We start from the raw sequence: 24,894 nt of genomic DNA, 5'->3' as shown, positions 1-24,894 counted from the left end.
CCACTGGTAAGAGTTCTACCCACCACAGAAGGAGATGGTGGTGGTGTTGGGGGTTCATCATGTCAGCTTCAGGCTAGTCTCCTAGGCTGAGCCATCGTCAGCTGCTTCAATGATTTTTCCCTCCATCATTAGACCAGAAATGAGATGTTCACTAATGTATTGTTGTCTTTTGTATTACCCTAACCACAGTTATGTCATTACTGGTGCTCAATTACTGGGTGGCACACTGGTTAGCACTGCTGTCTCGCAGCACCAGGGACCTGGGTTCAAATCCAGCCTTGAGTAACTGTGTGTGTGGAGTTTGCACATTCTCCCCATGTCTCCAGGTGCTCAGGTTTCCTTCCAGTCCAAAGACGTGTAGGTTAGATGGATTGGTCATGCCAAATTGCCTCTTAGTCTCCAAAGGTGTGGGGTTATGGGGATTGGGGGTGTGGGTGGGATGCTCTTTCAGAGAATTGGTGCAGACTTGATGGGCCAAATGGCCTCCTTCTGCAGTGTAGGATTCTATGGATGCCATGAATGCCAGGATCTTTTGATGCAAGAATAATTCAGCTGAATCCCTCTGACCCAGGATGAAGGACATGGTATGGAACTCTGAGTTATCTTTGCTAACACCCATTGAAGCCTGGACCATCTAAACTCTCACTGCCAATAAAGGATGCATTTTGGGTCAGTGGCTTTGACTCAATGTTGATGAATCTTTGCTCACTTTCACTACTTCATACCTCTTTTCATGTCCCGCGAAAGGAGTCTCACAAGTGTGCCTTCATTATTTACACAGTGCTCAGAAAGAGGGAAAATTGTGCGATTACAGGAAGAATACAGGCCAGGGATTCACTCAATGCCCCCCATAAAGCAGAGACCTCAGTGTTAGGCCACTTCTGCATGGTGCTTCCCAGAGACCTGGGAGAAGGTGGAGGAAGCTTGCACCTCGTCTTAGCTTATGGTTGAAATGCATATGGTGTTGTCTTGGAGTGGAGATATCTGTGGGAGCATCTCCAGAGGCTGCTGCATTTGCATCACCATGGTTACTTGAGCCTATGGCACTGACGCTTCCACTGTTAGAGGAGTCAAGGAGGCCGACGATAATGAAGGTACCACATTGATGGGTGGCACCCTCATCCTCCTCCATTTCATCTTCAGACATTGGTGGGCCCTCTGGAATTGGACAGGCTAGGAGAGTGGACAAAGAAGTGGCAGATGGAATACAATGTGGGAAAATGTGAGGTTATGGTAGGAACAATAGAGGCATAGACTGTTTTCTAAATGGGGAAAGGCTTCGGAAATCTGAAGCACAAAGGGACTTGGAAGTCCTGGTTCAGGACTCTCTTAAGGTTAAAATGCAGGTTCAGTTGGCAGTTAGGAAGGCAATTTCAATATTAGTGTTCATTTTTAGAGGGCTAGAATACAAGAGCAGGGATGCACTGCTGAGGCCGTATAACGCTCTGGTCAGACCCCATTTGGAATATTATGAGCAGTTTTGGGCGCCTTAGGAAGGATGTGCTGGCCTTGGAGGGGGTCCAGAGGAGGTTCACAAGAATGATCCCAGGAATGAAGGGTTTGTCATATGAAGAACGGTTGAGGAGTCTGCGCCTATATTTGATGGAGTTTAGAAGGATGAAACTTAGTGTACTGAGAGGTCGAGGTAGAGTGGACATGGAGAGGAAGTTTCCACTAGTGGGGGAGACTAGAACTCAAGGGCACAATCTCAGAGTGAAGAGCCGTGGGGTTATGCTGCAACTGTACAGGACCTTGGTGAGACCACATTTGGAATATTGTGTGCAGTTCTGGTCACCTCACTATAAGAAGGATGTGGAAGCGCTGGAAAGAGTGCAGAGGAGATTTACCAGGATGCTGCCTGGTTTGGAGGGTAGGTCTTATGAGGAAAGGTTGAGGGAGCTAGGGCTGTTCTCTCTGGAGCGGAGGAGGCGGAGGGGAGACTTAATAGAGGTTTATAAAATGATGAAGGGGATAGATAGAGTGAACGTTCAAAGACTATTTCCTCAGGTGGATGGAGCTATTACAAGGGGGCATAACTATAGGGTTCATGGTGGGAGATACAGGAAGGATATCAGAGGTAGGTTCTTTACGCAGAGAGTGGTTGGGGTGTGGAATGGACTGCCTGCAGTGATAGTGGAGTCAGACACTTTAGGAACATTTAAGCGGTTATTGGATAGGCACATGGAGCACACCAGGATGATAGGGAGTGGGATAGCTTGATCTTGGTTTCAGATAAAGCTCGGCACAACATCGTGGGCCGAAGGGCCTGTTCTGTGCTGTACTGTTCTATACGCTCCTTTAAAACTGAGATGAGGAGGAATTTCTTCAGAGGGTGGTGAATCTGTGGAACTCTGCCACAGAAGGTTGTGGAGGCCAGGTCATTGAGTGTCTTTTAAGGCAGAGATAGATAGGTTATTGATCAATAAGGAGATCAAAGAAAAGGGGAGAAGACAAGAGAATGGGGATGAGAATCATATCAGCCATGATTGAATGGCAGAGCAGACCCAATGGGCCGAATGGCCTAATTCTGCTCCTATATTCTATAGTCTTATGGCCTGGGCGGCTGGAAGGGAGCACCAGGTGGGATGCAACTGGCATCTCCTCCATCCAAGTACATACCACCTGTGTCACTGACCGGCCCATGCATCATGAGGACCTGTGTGTGCAGTTGTGACATTCATCCCAATTATGGCTCTTGAGGATATCTCCGTGGAGGAGCTCATGCATTAATAGCCCTGAGACACGAAGGTACATCACGGACTCCTTTGTTCTTTGCCTGTGGCCCTTCACTGTTTCAGGAAATGTTGACATATGTGATCCCATCTGCTGCTACTGGTCTAGATGTGATAGTGCTTCTTTGGTTTGTTGGTAGTCATCTTGGGCTGCTGGTGAAAATGGAGAAGGTTTCATGGATTAGACATCTGCAATGGTGGGAGACACAAGAAGAGGTCCTGAGCCTTGGGGAGCAGAGGTGTTGAGGTTGCCCAATGCAACTCAATGTTCAGTATGTTGTTGATAGGGTGGAGTTCAATGCACTCCTTTATGAATGCATTGCTCTCTATAATCATTTTCAACATCAGCATCCTTCTCATCAGGGCCATGAAAAATCTGGTGTGCCCTTCTTTCAGCTAAGAATAAAGTTCAACTTTCTCTTTAAACCACAACTGGTCTCTGTGAAGACTATAGACTTTGTGAAGTTTGAACTAGGATGACCATTTGTATTATATACTCTATATAGTGTGCCACAAGCATAATTAAACTGGTAAACTACAAGTCTACAACTACAAGAGAAATGCAGCCAATAGTACCAAACCTTGCACATGGATCTTTGAACTTAAAGGCATTCAACACTGTCAACCGTGGGAGATTATGGAGCGTTTCGGCTATCCCTAAAAGTTTGCCACCATCCTCTGCCTGTTCCACAATGACGTGCAAGTCGGGGGGGGTGGGCTCGGCAAGGAGGGCGGGCTCGGCGAGGGCGGGCTCCGCGAGGAGGGCGGGGGCGGGCTCCGCGAGGAGGGTTTTGAGACAGGGGTTGGTCAGTGGACGGGGTCTGCCAGGGGTCTCATCGGGAGGATCCTGACGCCCCGATGCTGACAACCTGTGTTGGTGTGGGGGGAGAACTCGGGTCACCCGAGTTCGATTTCCGGCTTGGGTCACCGTCTGTGCAGAGTCTGCACATTTTGTCCCGTGTCTGCGTGGGTTTCCTCTGGGTGTTCCGGTTTTCTCCCACAGACCGAAAGACGTGCTGGTGAGGTGCATTGGCCATGCTAAATTCTCCCTCAGTGTACCCGAACAGGCGCCGGAGTATGGCAACTAAGAGATTTTTACAGTAACTTCATAGCAGTGTTAATGTAAGCCGACTTGTGACATTAATAAATAAACTTAAACTTAAAAAGTTAAAAGTCTGCAGCAAATTCCTGGCTGCAAAAAAAATACATCTTTTGACAGTTAAGGAAAGCATAGCAACGCATGTATGTACTGAAAGTTACAGTATCCAATGAAATATTAGTGTTCAAAGCAAGAAAAATAACTTACAGAAATTGCATTAAATGAACGGGTGCCTGAATCTTTGGAAAAGTAACTTAAAAATATAGAATGGTTAGAAATAATAGAACTCAATACTGTACCTACCTATTAATCAAAACAAAATTGAAAGACCAATGTAACAATTATTTAACTTCAAATTTTGTAACAACTTTAGTTCAAAGAAATCTAAGTTAGCCTTTTCTTTTGTCAAAAGTACATTTAAAGAACTCGAATAAATTAGCACAACAATTACATCCAACCTTCTTCAGATGGTCAATGAGAATCTATAATTAGTCATGAGGTCTCCTCTAACGGTCGTAGAGTTTGTGAAGCTATAATGTTATGACTGAGAATACCCACACGACTCTATTCTCACAAAGTATACTATTGGTACCACTTTATTTGAGTTCATCGAAACAATACTAAACAGCTACATTTCATTATCTGAATTGAGATGAGTCGAAGCTGACAAAGGCACTGACCCAAGCTCCCTATCACACTGAACCATATGCCAAGCCTTCCATCATTGACACTTTATCACACAAAATCAGAAGCCATGGCTTCCCTGTGAAAATCCCACTTCACATTTCCTCTGTGCATTGTGTTACTTGTCTGGGGATGTGTGTTTGACAATATTGCCTTTTCACAATCAGTATGAACAGATGGATGGTAACAAATGTGGCTTGGCAACTAAAAGTTATTAAAATTTAATAGCCTACTCATGTAAAACAAAGGGAGACGCAGAATCAAAAGAAGAGTGCAAGAGACCTAGTTACTTTTTCTTTTCAAAAATAGTGAGTGAAAAATGTAAAAAAAGGGTGACTGAACATTTCTCTAAACTACAGTAAAACTATAATCACAAATTCAATGAACAATATTTCATCTCTTCACTGGCAGAATATTTATCAAGATATTTCATTTCACAATCTTTGATGATGTTCACCTCTTCCCATATGCATACTGGATCACACAAATAATAAGCTAAAGTTTTCCTTATGCAAATAAAAATGCAACCTCTCAAGTAAACTTACAATTAAAATCAAAAGTTGATGCTTCATGAGCCAGTGATTTGCATAATTATCAGTTTTAAAATAAAAATCTAGAAAATGGAAAGCTTGGTGGTTGATTGTAAACTGTTGCCACTGAGCAGGAATAGGTCAGGTGCCTGCCTTGCACACTGCAGCATTTTCCTTTCATATTAACCATTTCATAATTAGAGATCAATTTTAATCCTAAAAATCGACGGGTGGGAAAATGCAGTACTTGCTTACACATTTTTCAAGAGCAGTAGCAGGTCAACATTGTTTGGACAAGCATGAAGTAATCAAGAGTCAGCAGAGATTTATTTTTAAGGACAAACTGTGTTTGACAAACCTCATCTTTTTGATGAGGTAACAAGATGGATGAGAGCAGTGCAGTTGTGTATGTGGACCTTCGAAAAGCATGTGATTCGACTCATTAGCAATATTAGAATCCATGGATAAAGGGGAAGTAGAAGAGAAGGATACAAAATTGGCTGCAGGACAGAGTTGTGATGAATGGTTGCTTTTGGACTGGAGGGAGGTATATCGTGGAGATTTCCAGAATTCAGCATCAGGACCACTGCTGATTCTGATATTCATTAATGATTTGAAAATAGTTGGTTGTGCTGGGGTACAGGACATAACTTGGAAGTGCACAAAGCAGTGTAGACTTCAAGGAGGACACAGACAAGATGGTGAAATGGGCAAATACATGGCAAATGAAATTCAACGCAAAAAAAGTGAGGTGATCCATTTTGGTAGGAAGAATGAAGATAGATAACACAAGTTAAATGGTGCAATTTTGAAGGGGTGTAAACAAGGAAACTCTGGGGTGTTTGTATATAAATCTTTCAATGTGGGAGGGCAGGTTAGCAAAACAGTTAGTGAAATATTTGGGATCCTGGATTTTTTAATAGAGGCATTGAGTCAAGATTCAACAAGTTATCCTAAACCTATATAAACAGTAATTTGGTCACAGCTGGATTAGCTCTCCAATTCTATGCCCCATGCTTTAGGAAGGACTTGAAGATGTTGGAGAGAGAGATATACTAGAATGGTTCCAAGAATGAGTGATTACAGTTATGTGCATGGCCTTGAGAAGGTGGGGCTGTTCTCCTTAGAGCAAAGGTTAAGAGAAGATTTGATAAGAGGTGTTTGAAATGATGAAAGGGTTAGATAAAGTAAACAAGATAAACAGTTTCCAATAATCAATGGGTTAATAACCAGAAGCCACAGCTCTCAGGTGTTTGGCAGAAGAACCACCGTGAGGAAAACTTTTAGGTAATAAAATGGTTAGGATTGGGAACACAATGCCTAATAGGCTATCCATCACCTTCAAAAAGGAATTGAATAATTATTTGGAGTAAAAAGAAATTGCAGAGTTATGGGGAAAGGTTCAGGAAGTGGGATTAACTGGATTGCTCTTCGAAAGAGCTGCCAAAGTCTTGATGGGCTGAATGGCCTCCCTCAGTATTGTTCTGTTCTATGACAATGAATATTTTCAAGGGTTCTATACTTGGAACATTAACCTACATTTCTCTGTCAGAAATTGGTTGACATATTATGCAATTCTAGCAATTTCTGTTTTTATTTCACATTTCCAGCATGTGTAGGGTTTCTATTTGTCTCATAAATATTCTGACATGGGATTTGAAATTATTCTTCTTGCTGTTGCTGCAATTCATAATATTCTTTAGTGACCACTGAATTTCAATCAATACTTCAAATAAATACAAAATAATCTAATCTGCAAATGTAACAAATAAAGAACAAACAAATTATGCAAATTCACATTTCCAATACTATAACCTTTTACTTCTCGTGCCTCTTCTTTTGATCTTTGTAATGTATTTATTACAACTATAATTGCACGATCAATCCAATAAATTGTTCACAAAAGAGAACAAGCTTCACTAAAGTGCTTTCTTCAGGACAATGTAATCATAACATTTAAATGATTGTTGAATTATCACTGACCTGAAAAGAGCAACAGCAAGAACTATCAGAGATAGACAGACATCAATAGTAACAGATTACTATTAATCTGGCTGTCAGGAAGACCAATCCATGCAACATATGTCAATCAATAAATGCCTTATTAATTGAACAAACGAGACATACAGGATGATAATGGCCAATGGCTGAGATTTCAACGGCCAATTCTGGTTTCTGGTATAAACGAGAACAGTATATTACAAGGAACTTTGGACAAAGTAATAATTATTTCTACATGGTCTAAAAAATACACAGAATAATTAGAATAATAGGAAACCATAACATCTTGAAATTGCTGCAGAGATAGAGGATATTTCTCAGAAGTGAAATCAGTTATTTTGGGTTAAAAACTACACGTCTGTATATCAAATGCATTTTGCTTCATGTTAGAAATGTGGTTTGGAAAAAGCATAAATATTAACTGATACTTGTAGAATTCATTCACTTCAACAAGCACTGCTGTTAAGCTGTTCACCATTCTTTTCAATAAAAACAACACAATATGTGCTTCAGTCTGGCAAAATGAACGATATTTGTAATACTTCGATCAGTGCAGCATGTCAGCACCCATCTGTAAAATGTTCTTATTGTACTAGAAATGAGACAAATTTGGATTACGAGATGAAGGTGTTGATGATTCTTCATTTTTAGAAGATGAGGTAAAGGTGTTAAACTCCATTCTTTCAGGGCTATAACTATTCTTGAGGCTCACCTACAAACCAAGTGTAATTCAACCTGTAGGATGCCCTTACAAGGTGCTGAAACATAATTCTATCAAATTAAAATGTCAGGGCCAAAATGCAGGCTGTATATATATATATATATATAGTTAGGAAGTACGATCACCACATTGTAGCAAAACCATACCCTAGATGTCAAATGACTTTCATTGCCATGCTCCACTGTAGCCTTGATCTCAGGTTGGCCTACACAAGTTTCTTTTGTAGTTGTCGCCATAACTACATAGTAGGTAACTAATGTAAACAATTGAACTGGTGCATTTCCTGCTGCTGCCCCGAACTGGAAAATTTAATCAACTCCGCTGTCAATTTCCACCTTTTCCTCGTCTTCACATGGTCCTTCCCTGACTCTTCACTTTTGTGACTTCTCCTCCTCCATTTCTGGGAATAGGCTGTTAACCATTATCTAATATAAGCCCATCTTGACTACTCTTTTTCATAACTGCTTACTATAAGGATTCTACTCCATTCTCCATCACATTTGTTCTGACAATGCCAATTTCCATGCCAATGCTTTAGTTGTCTTCCTTTTTCTCAGCTGCGGTCACCCCCTCACTGTAGTTGAAAAGACCTTCTACTCTTTCCATTCCATTTCCTTCATGTCTACTATCACTCTTTCCCTTTCCTCCCAGAGCCATGATAGTCCTCATCCTCACCTTCCTCCCACCAGCCCTCACATTTAAAGGATTATCCTCCGACACTTCAGCCATCTCCAAATACTTATCTTTGCCTCACCTGTTAGCATTCTGAAGGGACCGTTCCTTCTGTGACACTGCGGTCCATTCCTCGATCACTCCTCAACACCCACTCGTCTTTCCACGACCTTCCCACACAAGCTCAGGAGATGCAAAACGTGTCAGCTTATATTCTCCCTTCTCACCATCCATGGCCCAAAATGCTTGTTCCAGATGAAACAACTATTTAATTGTACTTTCAATTAGAAAACTGTATCTGCTGCCTACAATTCAGTCCTCTCTACACTGGGGAAACCAAATCCAGATTGGGTGAGTACTTTGTTGAACACTTCGATTAGGCCAGCATGGTTCCTAGCTTTCGGCTGATTGTCATTTTAATGTCCAGCCCACTCTGACCTCAGCCTCTTAGTGTTCCAACAAGGCTCAACAGAAGATCAAGGAATAGCAGCTAACCTTTTATTTGGCACTTTACAGCCTTCCAGACTGAATTCAACCATTTCAGACCATAATCTCTGTTCCCATTTCTTTGGGATGGCAACTGTTAGTGATGATTTTGAGATTCCCATTCACATCTCCTCTAGATCCATCTCTGACTTATTTCCTTGCCCCAATAACATCTGCTTTTACCTATCAGTATCAACCCCCATCATTTAACCACTCCTGTATTCTACCCTATCAAGGCCTTTTCTGTTGTCATCGCTCTCCCCCAATCCTTTTCCTGCATCTGCACTTTATTAAAACCTGCTAAATCTCTAAATTCTTCCAATAATGACAAAATTTGAAACACAGAAAATAAGAGCAGGAGTAGGCCATCCAGCCCTTTGAGCCTGCTCCATCATTCATTTTGATCATTGCTGATTATCTAACTCAGTAACTTGTTCCTGCTTTCCCCCCACATCCTTTGATCCATTAAGCCCCAAGAGCTATATCTAATCCCTTTTTAAAAACAGGTAATGTTTTGGCCTCAACTGCTTTCTGTGGTAGTGAATTCCACAGGCTCACCACCACTCTCTGGGTGAAGAAATTCCTCCTCATCTCAGTCTTAAATAGGTTAGTCTATCCTTAGACTGTGACCCTTGGTTCTGAACAGTCCCGCTATCAGGAACATCCTTCCTGCGTCTACCCAGTCTAGTCCTGTTAGAATTTTATAGGTTTCTATGAGACCCCCTCATTCTTCTAAACTCCAGCAAACATAATCCTAACTGACTCAATCTCTCCTCATGTCAGTCCCGCAATCCCAGGAATCGTCTGGTAAACCTTTGCTGCACTTCCTCCATAGCAAGAACATCCTTCCTCAGATAAGGAGTCAAAACTGTACACAATCAATGTTCCAGGTGTGGTTTCACCAAGGCCCAGTACAATTACAGCAAGACATCCCTGCTCCTGTACTCAAATCCTCTCGCTATGAAGGCCAATATACCATTTGCCTTGTTTACCGCCTGCTGCACCTGCATGCTTACCTTCAGCAACTGGTATACAAGAACACCCAGGTCTCGATGCCCACTCCCCTTTCTCGATCTATAACCATTCAGATAATAATGGGAGCAAAAACAGGAAGACAAAGTGGATAACCTCACATTCACCCACATTATACTGCATCTGCCATGCATTTGTCCACTTACTCAACTTGTCCAAATCACGCTGAAGCATCTCTGCATCCTCCTCACAGCTCATCCTCCCACCCAGCTTTCTTTGATCGGCAAATATGGAGATATTACATTTAGTTCCCTCATCTAACATTACTATATATTATGAATAGCTGAGGTCCTATCACTGATCACTGCGGTACCCCACTAGTCACTGCCTGCCATTTGGAAAAAGACCCATTTATTCCCACTCTTTGTTTCCTGTCTGCCAACCAGTTTTCTATCCCTCTCAATACACTTCCACGAGTTTCATGTGCTTTAATTTTACATGCTAATCTCGTATGTGGGACTTTGCTGAAAGCCTTCTGAAAGTCTAAATAAACCACATCCACTGGCTCCCTCTCATCAACTCTGTTCAATACATCATAGAACCATAGAACATTACAGCACAGAAACAGGCCTTTTGGCCCTTCTTGCCTGTGCCGAACCATCCTTGAAGAATTCTAGTAAGTTTGTCAAGCATGATTTCCCTTTTGTAAATCCATGCTGGCTCTGTCCGATCCTATCATTGTTTGCCGAGTGCTCTGCTATTAAATCTTCTATAATGGACTCTAGCATTTTTCCCACTTCTGGCGGACTGGTCTAGAAGTCCCTGTTTTCTCATTACCTCCCTTTTTAAATAGTGGGGTTACATTGGTACAGTTCCTACAACCGGAGGGTAGCTAGAGTCCATAGAATCTTGGAAGGCAATCACCAATGCATCCACTACTTCGAGGCCACTTCCTTAAGTAATCTGTGATGTAGATTATCAGGCCTAAGGATTTGTCAGACTTCAATCCCATCAATTACCCTAACATTATTTCTGTACCAATACTGATCTGATCTGCTGAGTATTTCCAGCATTTTTTTAAATTTCAGGTTTCCAGCATCCTCAGGTATTTTGCTTCTGAAAATAATATCAAGGCTCTCTAATTGTGTTCGTAGGAAAACTTCTGTACTACAAAATAGCTGCTTTTGGGCAAACCGTGGTGTTCTGATACAACAGTAAATACAAAACAAGCAACACAAATACAAACGTGAAGTCAGACAGACTTGATAACCTAATGTAGCTTTATACATTTTCTGCATTAAACTTAAATCTGTTTGATTATCTCAGCTTCTCGAAGATGTTTGACAGGTTTTCAATTATGTCACATTACGTCATGGAGTAAGTTGATTTATTTCATGTTTTTGTAACTGTTTTTCATATGTTCAGAGGACTCCTTTAGGCTTGTTAGAATAATGAACTAATTATCTTTCTTCCTTTTAAAAACATCTGGCAAATGTATTTTTCACATAGCTTGGTTCTGAATATAATGTACGAAATTTCACTTTTACCTTTGTCCCATACAAAAATAAAGACTTGAACACGTGGATTCTTCTCCCAGACTCTAGCAGGGACATTAAAAATTTAAGAAACATAAATCATCTCACTTAAGGGATTTTCTAAAACAAGAAAGGAGCATCTTGATGAAAGGACAAAATATTTTTCAAAAGGATACAAATTTTGATACAGTGGAATTAGTGATTTTAGTGCTCGACTTGCATTGATTGCTGTTGCTCGGACCAGACTTGGTAGAACTTTCCCATCCACGATTGCACCATCAAAGAGTGGACCAAAAAATGGTACCTGTTTGAAAGATTATTTGGTTCAGTTTTACAAATCGATTTATGCTGTATTACTACTACAAGTTATAAATGATTTCTGATAGCCATATCTAGTTTAAAAACTAGATTAATTTCGAATCAATAGAAAGAAATGAAAATAACTGATTAAAGATAAAACATAAGTAATTTAAGTCTATTTTTTCTGTTGGCTACTTGGACAAAACATAGTTCACCCTCCTCATCTCCATACCCTCCTCCAGTTCTACAAATCTTTGGGATTGATGAACTCTTCTAATTCTTGCTGTGAGAGCATTCCTAATTCTTCGGCGTTTTGGCTAAGACTGAGCGTTGGATCGGGTGCAATGCCTGTTCATGTTAGCTTGGAACTTGTATGGCTCTCTTGTGGGGACCATGAATTGGATTCAATTTGAAATTAAATTGGTTTTTGGAGCAAGCAATGTTATGGATTAAGGGCTTGCCTTGTCCACTGTGCATTGGCTTTGTAACTTTGAGAATGGAATAATTTTTTTCCCCAAATCCCTGATTCCACTTGCTCCACCATTGTTGGCAATGCTTTTAGCTGTCTTGGCCCTAAGTTCTAGAATTTTTCTCTAACCCTTTCCATCCACTTCTAATATCAGGCTGTTGGTCATCTGTCCTGATATTGCATTCTGTGGTTCTGTTTTTATTGTTATTGCATTAAATGTGCTGTACAGAGGTAAACGGCTATCGATTGCATTCCTTCCTCAGAAAACAGAGCATTATTATCGAGGTAACACGAGCACCAAAATATACAACTGATATTGCAGAATAACTCCAAGTCACAGTAGGTCAGAAAGCAGATGGAGCATATTCTTTGTGTGGATGATTTTCAGAATGCACACCTATGTTTTTCTTATTTCTTCAACCTCCAAATACATTTGGAAACTATGCCAAGGAAACAGAAAATGGTGGTAGGATTAAGAAATGTATTCTTCAGGCCCACTAGCAACACAACAGTGTTAAAGCATTGCACTAGGAAATGGAAATAAACTTCAGTAAAAGTGCATGTTCTGCTTCAGAACATCTGCCCTGCAGATGTCCTCTACAGGAGCCACACTGGTCCAAGAAGCAGCTGCCATACAAGTAATTATTACTAATTTTCTCTCAGATTCTGTGCTGCCAAAAACATCACACAGAGAGATATGAGAAGTTACTTAATTTGTTAAACTCCTTTTGGCAAAAGGCTAATATATAAAATCATGTCACCAAATGAAATTAATTGCATAAAATAGAAAAGATCTTTTGTGCCATTCATATATTAGATTTGACATCTTTTGCATATTAATTAACTGATCGTTCCATTCAAATGAAATCAACATTGCGTGGCAGATACAACTTTGGCATGACGATGCCCTTGGAAAATCAAACACAATTTTGAATCATTCCCATGCTACATTATTTTTCTCTGAACCAAAGCTCTTCCATTTCCAGCCATGAATGATTGTGGACAATAAAACAACTGTAAGGAAAGGAGGCGCCATGATCATCTCCATCTTCAATGATGCCAGAACCCAATACTCAAGTGCTAAAGACAGGGTTGATCATTTGCAACCATCTTCAACTAAAATGCTAAGTGGATGACCCATCTTAGCCTTCTGAAGTAGCTTTCAGCACAGAAGCCAATGTTTAGCCAACTTGATTCATTCCATGTGCACTGGATACTGCAAAGGCAATGGGCTCTGACAACAGCATTTGATCAAGAGTGGCATCAAGGAGCCCTAGTAAAAAATGGAAATCAATAAGAATAGTGGAGAAAACTCATTACTGGTTGGAATCATATCTAGCACAAAGAAAGATAATTGAAATTGCTGGAGGCCAATTACCTCAGCTTCAGGACATTGCTGCATGAGTTCCTCAGGAGTGTTCTAAGCCCAAACTGTGTTCAGCTTCTTCATCAAAGACCTCCTCACCATCATAACGTCAGAAATGGGAATGCTTACTGACGATTACACAAAGTTCAGTTCCATTCGCAACTCTTTGGATAATGAAGCAATCCATGTCCATTTGGCTTGGGCTGTTGTGTGGCATGACTGTTACTTGCCACACCATTTCCAACAAAAGTCATACCAGGCATTCATTACCATCAATGAATCCTCCATCATTAACATCCTATGGGATTAGGGGATGGGCATGACAGCCCAGAAACTTAACTGGACCAGCCAATTATTTTTTTTTCAATCCTTTCAGGGCGGCACGATAGCACAGTGGTTAGCACTGCCTCACAGCCCCAGGGACCCGAGTTCAATTCCTGGTTTGGGTCACTGTATGGAGTTTGCACATTCTTCCTGTGTCTGCATGGGTTTCCTCCGGGTGCTCCAGTTTCCTCTCTGTCTAAAGATGTGCGGGTTAGGTGGATTGGCCATGCTAAATTGCCCCTTGTCAGGGGGATTAGCGAAGGTAAATGCATGGGGTTATGGGGATAGGGCCTGGGTGGGATTGTGGTCGGTGCAGACTCGATAGGTCAAATGGCCTCCTCTTGCACTGTAGGATTCTATGTGGGTGTTGTGTTAATGTTGGAACCATGCTGTTGCCTATTTCTCCTGCTCTTCTGTATTATAGTTATGCAGAATGCTGTCAAGTTGTAAATCATGGTGATGGCAGAAATATGACACAAGAACATTAAAGATTGGGAAACTCAAGTTTTGAAATACATTTTCTTTCATTGCCTTGGACTGTAAAAGAAATTGGAACTAATTATTAAGAATTTGAAACTTGATTCCAAGCTTTATTCTCAGGACCGAGAACGACTGTACACAATAGAGAAAAGCAACTAGGGATGAAACTCTACTTGGCCGAAGAGTGAAAACAAGCACTAAATGATTCCAGTGCGAATAAGACTAGCTTTTTTGAAAACCTGGACTTAACACACAATTTTTAGTCCCAAATACTGATTGTCATCATTTGAACTTGCCTGGAGGTGCTAAAACCAACATTTTCAGGATTAGCAGAGGATTCACAGAGCAATATAGGGGCTGGCGCCAGTTAGCTCAGTTAGTTAGATAGCTAATGTGGGGTCCAGAATAACACCAACCGCAGGGGTTCAATTCCTGTTCCAGCTGAGATGGACTTGGAAACTGTCTTCTCATCCTGTCCCATGCTTGATGTGGAATGGTGCTTCTCAAAACCAATTGTCTAGTCCTTTGTGGACTATGGCTAATTATCTACTGACTATACGTAGGTTTCTTGCACTCATTTCCATTGAAGATGTGCTATATGCTGGATAGCAAATTGTAGCATGTTGCAGGATGGCTCAGGGCACACATGTTCTTAGAGACAGCACTGGAGGCTCAGGGGAGGAATTCTCCTGTATTTGCAGCGGGAAAAGATGTCATCTCACCTTCTTGTCCCTCTCTGTTGTAGCAGCTAGTCTTGCTCTACCTACTATTTTGCATCTAGTCAAGTAGGACCCTGAGTAAGCACTACTTTTCTCCTGGTGACTCCTATAAAAGGTGTCCAACAAGGTGGAGGAGGAGAGCAATTACTTTTTGGATGAAGTGCTCAGAAAATTTGAAGAATAAACATTGCTAGAGTGTTGAAGTCTTGACAAAGTGTCCCAGAAAATTTCTTGATGTGTTACAGCTGCAAAAGCTAAGTGAACATGAAATGGCAAGTATCCCTTCAAGTAGTGCTTGACATCGACATGAACACCGTTTTTACTCTCAAACATCTGATCGCTGTTGGAGGAGATATTAAGCACTAGCCATCAAAATGGCCGGGATCCAGGATGTCGCTTGGGGCTGGGATCCAGGATGTCACTTGGGGCCAGGATCCAGGATGTCGCTGGTCGACTCCCGGAAATCCTGAGGGGGGAGGGAGAGGAGCCAGAGGTAGCGGTACATATTGGTACCGCTGATGTGGGAAGGAAGGGGGAAGGGGTCATGAAAAGAGAGTATAGGGAATTAGGGAGACAGCTGAGAAGGAGGAAAGCAAAGGTAGTAATCTCAGGATTGCTGCCTGTGCCATGGGAGGGTGAGGGCAGGAATGGAGTGAGGTGGAGGATGAATGTGTGGCTGAGGGACTGGTGCAGGGGGCAGGGATTCAGGTTCCTGGACCATTGGGACCTCTTTAGGGGCAGGTGTGACCTGTACACAAAAAACGGGTGGCACTTGAATCCCAGGGGGACCAATATCCTGGCGGGAAGGTTGGCTAAGGCTACTGGGGAGAGTTTAAACTAGATAGGTTGGGGGGAGGGGATCGAGACGAGGTGACTGGGAGCGAGGAACTTAGCTCGCAAACAGAGAAGGGTTATAGACGGTGCAAGAGGGAGGATGGACGGGGAATAGAGAACGGGAGAGCTCAGACCAAAGGATTGAGATGTGTTTACTTTAATGCCAGGAGTATAGTGAGTAAAAGGGATGAGCTCAGAGCGTGGATCGATGCCTGGAAGTGTGATGTGGTGGCCATTACGGAGACTTGGATGTCTCAGGGACAGGACTGGATACTACAGGTGCCGGGATTCAGATGTTTCAGGAAGGACAGGGAGGGAGGCAAGAGAGGGGGTGGAGTGGCATTGCTGATCAGGGATAGTGTCACAGCTGTAGAGAAGGTGTATGCTGTGGAGGGATTGTCTACAGAGTCTCTGTGGGTGGAATTTCGGAATGGGAAGGGGTCGATCACTTTGCTGGGAGTTTTCTATAGGCCGCCCAATAGTGACAGGGAGGTGGAGGAGCAGATAGGGAAACAGATCCTGGAGAGTTGCAATAATAGCAGAGTTGTTGTGATGGGAGACTTTAATTTCCCAAACATAGATTGGAATATCCCTAGGGTAAGGGAATTGGATGGGGAGGAGTTCGTTAGGTGTGTTCAGGAGGGTTTCCTGACACAGCATGTGGACAAGCCTACAAGAGGAGAGGCTGTACTTGATCTGATACTGACCAATGAGCCTGGACAGGTGTCAGATTTCTCAGTGGGAGAGCATCTTGGGGATAGCGATCATAACTCTATCTCCTTTATGCTTGCATTGGAAAAAGAGAGGATCAGGCAAGCTAGGAAAGCGTTTATATGGAGTAAGGGGAAATATGAAGACATAAGGGAGCAAATCAGAGGAGTAAATTGGAAGGAGGTATTCTCAGGGAAATCTACTGAAGAGAGATGGCAGTTTTTCAAGGAATGTCTGTCTAGGGTTCTACAGGACAATGTTCCGAGCAGACAGGGAGGAGTTGGTAGGTTAAAGGAACCGTGGTGCACGAAAGCTGTGCGGGACCTAGTCGAGAAGAAAAGGAAAAGGTTCAGAGAGCTTGGCGAAGATAGGATCTAGAGGAGTATACGGCTCGTAGGAAGGGACTAAAGAAGGAAATTAGGAGAGCCAGAAGGGGTCACGAGAAGGCCTTGGCAAGTAGGATTAAGGAAAACCCTAAGGCGTTCTATAAATATGTGAAGAATAAAAGGATGAGACGTGAAGGAATAGGGCCTATAAAAGGTGAAGGCGGGGAAATCTGTACGGAACCAGTAGAAATGGCAGAGGTGCTTAATGAGTATTTTGCCTCGGTTTTCACAGAGGAGAAGGAATGGGTGGATGTACTGTGGGCTTGCGGTGGACTGAAAAGATTGAGTATGTGGACTTTAACAAAGAGGTTGTGCTGGAATCTTTGAATGGCATCAAGATAGATAAGTCACCGGGTCCGGATGGGATGTACCCCAGGTTACTGTGGGAGGCAAGGGAAGAGATTGCAGAGCCTCTGGCGATGATCTTTGCGTCGTCGATGGAGACGGGAGAGGTGCCGGAGGATTGCGGATGTGGTTCCTATTTTCAAGAAGGGGAATAGGGATAGCCCAGGAAATTACCGACCGGTGAGTCTAACCTCAGTGGTTGGTAAGCTGATGGAGAAGATCCTGAGGGACAAGATTTATGAGCATTTAGAGAGGTTTAGTATGCTCAAGAATACTCAGCATGGCTTTGTCAAAGGCAGATCGTGCCTTACGAGCCTGGTGGAGTTCTTCGAAAATGTGACTGAACACATTGATGAAGGGAAAGCGGTAGATGTGGTTTATATGGATTTTAGCAAGGCGTTCGATAAGGTCCTCCATGCAAGGCTTCTCAAAAAAGTGAGAGGGCATGGGATCCAAGGGGCTGCTGCCCTGTGGATCCAGAACTGGCTCAATGTTCCCTCCACCCACATTGTCTGTACATTTAAGACCTGGCTGGCTGTAGGATTCGCATTCTAATCAGTATTCTGCAACTTGATTCTGTCTATTTGCACTGTTTGAGAGCAGATTTCCACTCCATCTGACGAAGGAGCAGTGCTCCGAAAGCTTATGGTACTTGCTACCAAATAAACCTGTTGGACTTTAACCTGGTGTTGTGAGACTTCTTACGTTGCCCAAAGGAGGCAGAGAGTGTGTATAGATGGGTCTTTTTCTCATTGGAGGTCGGTCACCAGTGGTGTGCCCCAGGGATCTGTTCTGGGACCCTTGCTGTTTGTCATTTTCATAAATGACCTGGATGAGGAAGTGGAGGGATGGGTTGGTAAGTTTGCCGACGACATGAAGGTTGGTGGGGTTGTGGATAGTCTGGAGGGATGTCAGAAGTTACAGAGGGACATAGATAGGATGCAAGACTGGGCGGAGAAGTGGCAGATGGACTTCAACCCAGATAAATGCGTAGTAGTCCATTTTGGCAGGTCAAATGGGATGAAGGAGTACAATATAAAGGGAAAGACTCTTAGTACGGTAGAGAATCAGAAGGACCTTGGGGTCCGGGTCCATAGGACTCTAAAATCGGCCCCGCAGGTGGAGGAGGTGGTTAAGGAGGCGTATGGTGCGCTGGCCTTTATCAATCAAGGGATTGAGTTTAGGAGTCCGGGGATAATGATGCAGCTATACAAGACCCTCGTCAGACCCCACTTGGAGTACTGTGCTCAACTCTGGTCGCCTCATTACAGGAAGGATGTGGAAGAGATTGAAAGGGTGCAGAGGAGATTTACAAGGATGTTGCCTGGATTGAGTGGCATGCCTTATGAGGATAGGCTGAGGGAGCTCGGTCTTTTCTCCTTGGAGAGACGTAGGATGAGAGGAGACCTAATAGAGGTATATAAGATGTTGAGAGGCATAGATCGGGTGGACTCTCAGAGGCTTTTTCCCAGGGTGGAAATGTCTGCTACGAGAGGACACAGGTTTAAGGTGCTGGGGGGTAGGTACAGGGGAAATGTTAGGGGGAAGTTTTTCACACAGAGGGTGGTGGGCGAGTGGAATCGGCTGCCGTCAGTGGTGGTGGAGGCAAACTCAATAGGGTCTTTTAAGAGACTTCTGGATGAGTACATGGGACTTAATAGGATGGAGGGTTATAGGTAGACCTAAAAGGTAGGGATATGTTCGGCACAACTTGTGGGGCCAAAGGGCCTGTTTTGTGCTGTAGTTTTCTATGTTCTAAAATGCCATGCAATCTCTTTAATGCGCGTCAATAGCCTTGAACGAAAATCTGGACAGTCATCCCCAATGCAGCCATCAGCTCCTTACCAAGATAGCAGCTGTCAAAAGCGTGAGCTCCCCACCGCGCAATATTCTCTGGCAATTCTGCACCATTAGCATGAAAATAATACATAACTATTCATATCTGGAAGTTGAACATTTGAAAAAAAAAATCAATGCAAACAATATGGTTTTATAATTTAAGAATACTAGAAATGTTACTTTGTTTCACGAAACAAATGTTATTGCATATGTTGCTATTTCTGGGATGTACCCAAAATAAAATGCTCTATTAACAATACTGAATTATGTTGGAATAAAATGATATCTACCATCTGCAGTATTTTTCTTCTGTATTAGTGTTTAATTCATTAATTTAATTCAAGGCCATTTCTCCTCCAGGAAGGCCCACCTTGAAGATATTCTTCTCTTCTGTCCAACGGCATTTCTGTTTGTAAGTTCTACCTTGTTTACCTTTGCTTTCTATTTCCTTTCTCATCTTTGATCAGGTATCTACAAAAATATGCTTCAACAGTCACATCTCCTTCCTTAGCAACATCCTCCTGCTCTAACTTATTTCACGTAGATTCCAATGGAAATTCCACCCTTCGTGTTTTGGGTTCAGCCATGATTACAGACATCTGAGATATTCAGAATCCCTCAAACCACTATTCTCACTGCAACCAAAGATCCACTCTCAACACCATGCACCTTCAGATGCACATTTTAAACATCTCTCTTCACTTCATCCTTTGCCACATCCGGTGCTTAACCAAAAACATTTTAATCTTCCTTTCAGGCGTGAAGGATTGCAAGCTTCAACTTATGGGCCCTCCGGATCCTTTCTTCCCTACCCTTCCCTCTGACCCCATCTCTTACTGTCATATGAAATAGGACAAGTTGGCCATTCGGCCCCACAAGCCTGCTCATTCTGGCCATCAAGCATCTATCTATTCTAATCCCATTTTCCAGCACTTGGTCTATAGCCTTGGATATTATGGCATTTTAAGCGCTCATCTAAATGCTTCTTAAATGTTGGGTGGGTTAAGGCCTCTATCATCTTTTCAGGCAGTGGGTTCCAGATTCCCACTACCCTCTGGGTCAAAATGATTTTTCCTCAAATCCCCTCTAAACCTCCTGCCCATTACCTTAAATAAATGCCCCGTTTTTTCAATCCTCTACTAAGGAGAAAAATGTCTTCCTATCTATGGCCTTCATAATTCTGCACACCTCAATCAGGTCTCCTCTCAGAGCAAAGAATGCTCTAAGGAGAACAATCCCAATCTAACCAGCCTTTCTTCATAGCTGAAATGCTCCAGCCCAGGCAACATCCTGATGAATTTCCTCTGCACCCTTTCTCGTGCAATCATATCCTTCCTATAGTATGGTGACCAGAAACTGCACACAGTACTCTAGCTTTGGCCTAACAAGTGTTTTATACAGCTTCATCACAACCTCTCTGCTCTTATATCCTATGCCTTGGCTAATAAATGCAAGTATCCCATATACCTTTTTAATCACCTTATCTACCTGTCCTGTTGCCTTCAGGGACCTATGACCATGCACCCCAAGTCCCTTTGGTCCTTTGTACTTCCCAGTTTCCAACCGCTCATTGTGCATTCCCTTGCCTTTTTAGTCCTCCCAAAATGCATCACCTCATACTTTTCAGGGCTAAATTCAGCTTGTTTATATTGCTCTGTAATCTAAGGGTTTCCTCATAGAGTCATAGAGGTTTACAGCATGGAAACAGGCCCTTCGGCCCAACTTGTCCATGCCGCCCTTTTTAAAAAAAAAACCCTAAGCTGGTCGCAATTGCCTGCATTTGGCCCATATCCCTCTATACCCATCTTACCCATATAACTGTCTAAATGCTTTTTAAAAGGCAACATTGCACCCGTCTCTACTACTACCAATGTCTTGTACAACTTCAACAAGATGTCCCAACTCCTGTATTCAATGTTCTGACCAATGAAACCAAGCATGCTGAATGCCTTCTTCACTCTGTCCACCTGTGACTCCACTTTCAAAGAGCTATGAACCTGTACCCCTAGATCTCTTTGCTCTGTAACTCTCCCCAATGCTCTACCATTAACTGAGTAAGTCCTGCCCTGGTTCAATCTACCAAAATGCATCACCTCGCATTTATTTAAATTAAACTCCATCTGCCACTTGTCAGCCCACTGGCCCAATTAATCAAGATCCTGTTGCAAACCAAGATAACCTTCTTCACTGTCCACTATGCCACCAATCTTGGTGTCATCTGCAAACTTACTAACCATGCCTTCTATATTCTCATCCAAATCATTAATATAAATGACAAATAACAGCGGGCCCAGCACTGATCCCTGAGGTACACTGTTGGTCACAGGCCTCCAGTTTGAAGAACAACTCTCTACAACCACCCTCTGGCTTCAGTCATCAAGTCAATTTTGTATCCATTTAGCTACCTCACTCTGGATCCTGTGAGATTTAACCTTATGCAACAACCTCCTTGCTATTTACCACACCACCAATTTTTGTCATCTGTGAATTTACTGATCATACCCCCCCACATTCTGGTCTAGATCATTAATGTAGATTACAAACAGCAAGGGACCCCTTGCAGTATGTCAATGGACACAGGTTTCCTGTCGCAAAAACAAGCATCAACCAACACTCTTTGCCTCCTGCCACTAAGCCAATTTTGGATCCAATTTGCTAAATTGCCCTGGATCCCATGGGTTCTTACCTTCTTGATCAGTCTCCCATGCAGGACCTTGTCAAAAGCCTTACTGAAGTCCATGTAGACTACATCAACTACAGTGCCCTCATCTACACACCTAGTCACCACAGTGCACAAGCATGACTCTGAGCTTCCTGCTGTTTGTCATTTCAATTCTCCACATTGCTCCCACTCTTGACCTCTCTGTTTTTGGCTTGTGACAATGAAGCTCAATGCAGGCTTGAAAAACAGCACCTCATCTTTTGACCATTCTACAGCCTTCTGGACACAACATTGTTCAAAACATTTTGATCATTACTGTTGTTTCCATTTTGTTTCATGTTTTTATTTTGCTAGTTCATTTTTTTCTAATTTCTCTGCATTCAGACAGCTGCTATCCAGCATGCACACTTCACCTGAACACATTCTTTGTTTCGTTACCTGTCTCATTATCACTCTCTTGTACCATGAAATGTTTGTGGTTAAATCTCTCCTGCCCACCACCTGATCACAGACCTTTCTTTTTGTTCTTCCCTACCCCATCTCCCTTTCACTTAATGTCCTAATGATGTTAAGAGTTAATAGTTTTAAACTAAAGGAAAAGATGTAGTTTGCACATGTAGATTCAAATTAACAATAACAGATCTTTTGAAAGAGATGTTGCCTGCACAGAGTACAAACTGTGCAACACCCTAATGACTTCACACGTGATCAGCTCTTAAAGCAATCATGGAATCCCTATTGTACAAAAGGAGGCCATTTAGCCCATTAGGTCTGCACTGACTCTCTGGCAGAGTATCTTGGCCAGGCTCTATCCCGTAACCCCACACATTTACCATGGCCAATCCATCTAACCTGCACGTCTTTGGACTGTGGGAGGAAACTGGAGCACCTGGATGAAACCCATGTAGTCAGGGGGAGAACGTGCAAATTCCAAACAGGCTGGAATTGAACCCGGTAAGGCAGCAGTGCTAATCACTGCCATCAATCACACAACTATTTCAATATATAACATCTATATTTCTATCTTTCCTCAGTTCTTATGAAGGGTCACTGATCTGAACGCTAACTGTTTCTCTCCACAGATGTTGCCTGACCTGCTGAGTACTTAGGTTTTGATTTCAGATTTCCAGCATCTGCAGTATTTTGTTTGTATTGGACCAATTAAATAACTTGCGTTACATTTTCACAAATACAAATTTACTAAAATAGTGTGCAAAATATTTTGGTATTATTATAATTCAGTTCTAGATAGATATAGACACAGTGGAGGATTTCCTTACCTCAGGTTTCTTCATTATGTGGATGCTGAACATATAATTTTTCATTGGATATATAACAATGAGAACATCACCAAACTCTGTGGGAATGATTCCTCTTCTATAGTCTCTTGTATGCTCTGACCAGACTATGTGCACTTCATCATTCCCTAGGTGTCTTAACTGCCCAAAAGAGAGAGAAAGGTAGAGCAGAAAAACATAAACTTTAATATTTAATAATGTGAGCAACTACAAAAATACTCTAGCCATAGTAAACGAGCTCTATGGTTAGCCATTGCATTTTTTTCTGTGAACCAATAGGTTACAAGAACACATACAGATGTGACAGAGATACATGAAAAATGATTACTTAGATGTTCCTCCTCATGATTCTAGGAGAACTAAAGTTTTGTTGATAAGAAGACTTCTTTGGTTTGAAAGAGCAGCTAAGGGGCAAGTATTTATGCAAGACATAAATGCAGGTGTCTCAGTAATTCAGTTGCATGCAGCTGTAGAAAGCAATGTAGACATTGGTTCCTGGAAAAGGTCTCCAGCACCATGGACATTTTGAAGACCAGCAGCCATAATGCTGGATCAACTGAGATTGAACGCACCAGGTCGCCTTGCAACATAGAGCAGCTGGAACAATTTACAAACATTTTCAGTTTAAGCAGTGATCGAAAATTCCATAAGACTTTTCTACTGAGGCCCAGGGGATGAGAGGGGGGAAAAAGGGGTGGGATGGTAAAGAGATGTAAAAGGTGAGGGGGTAAAAAGAGGGAAAGGGGGGGGGGGGGGAGTGGGGAGAGACAAAAGAGGTAGGAAGATAAGGCAGTTGGAGTGAGAGGCAAGGTAGGAGGCAATGAGGTAAGGCTGAATGGTACAGAAGCTGTGCTATGTGAGATTACGTCCAGATTCCATCTCGATTTAAGGACTCCTTTCATTAAGTTAAAAGGGCAGTTTCTGGATAGATGTTGAAACAGGTGTCTGGAAAGTCCAATCAATTCTACTTCCAAATATCCCAGTTTTGTCATTTAACTTCAAAATCTGATGGAAAATTAAATATATTTAAATCACTATGACACGTTTGATTTTAGAATGGTGACAAGATTATATCTAGGCACTGTGGTGCAATTATCCATAATCCAACCAAGTTTCTCATGAAGACCATGCCAGGACTTCACTCACCTTGTGCATGTTACGAAAGAAAATCACATTACTGTATTAGTCAAATTATCAAATCATAACTACAGCGCATAACACACTTTCCTATTTCTGCTTGTAAATCCAGCTTCCTCCTCCCAGGAGGTTATTCTAAAACTTTTTTCAGGCAATGCCAATGTTGTGTTGAATTCTTATTTGTTTCGACATTTTCATGTCTTACTCTTTTTATATTAATTTGAAACCTGTTATTTACTTGTCTCGACTGTGTTGAAACATTTTTTTCTGTACTTTAAAAAGTACAGAAGCAAACATTTGGTTTGTAGCATGACTTTTCTGCATAACCCTAAAAGAAATTGCACTCTAAACGGAGTTTTTTGCTATTGTCAAAGAGTTCTGTTTCTTGACTGTCACCCAATTAGATGTACAAGTTATGTTGCAATATTATATTTCATCTCCTGCTTGCTGATATATATTGGGAGTAGATTATCAGCTCCAAAAGATGTATGTTTGGGTGAAGAGGGGACAGCTGAATTATGCCCCATTGTTCATTCATTAAGAAAAACCCAAGTTTTAAGTTTCAAAGTAGAACAAAGCTTCAACTCTAACA

At 42.2% G+C, this 24,894-nt stretch overlaps 1 protein-coding gene across 18 annotated transcripts in view; it reads right to left on the bottom strand.

Moving 5' to 3' along the window:
- ralgapa1 (Ral GTPase activating protein catalytic subunit alpha 1) overlaps positions 1–24,894 on the bottom strand; it is a 244,010-nt gene that overhangs the window by 31,501 nt on the left and 187,615 nt on the right. For 17 of the 18 annotated variants that reach the window (XR_013500019.1, XM_078233782.1, XM_078233789.1 and 14 more), the window contains 2 exons: positions 23,148–23,306; positions 11,609–11,736 (listed from right to left, as the gene is read on the bottom strand). Coding sequence is in view for 17 of the 18 variants with exons in the window: in XM_078233782.1 (XP_078089908.1) it covers positions 11,609–11,736; positions 23,148–23,306 (287 nt within the window). In the remaining variant the exon portion in view is untranslated. Of the gene's footprint in view, positions 1–11,608; positions 11,737–23,147; positions 23,307–24,894 lie in introns of those variants that run through there. The other variant, XM_078233792.1, reaches the window with a different exon arrangement.

Source organism: Mustelus asterias, chromosome 18 (genome assembly GCF_964213995.1).
Source record: "Mustelus asterias chromosome 18, sMusAst1.hap1.1, whole genome shotgun sequence".
Taxonomy (NCBI): Eukaryota; Metazoa; Chordata; class Chondrichthyes; order Carcharhiniformes; family Triakidae; genus Mustelus; species Mustelus asterias.
The sequence above is the reverse complement of the archived record's forward strand: the minus strand, read 5'-3'. Positions and strand labels throughout refer to the sequence as shown.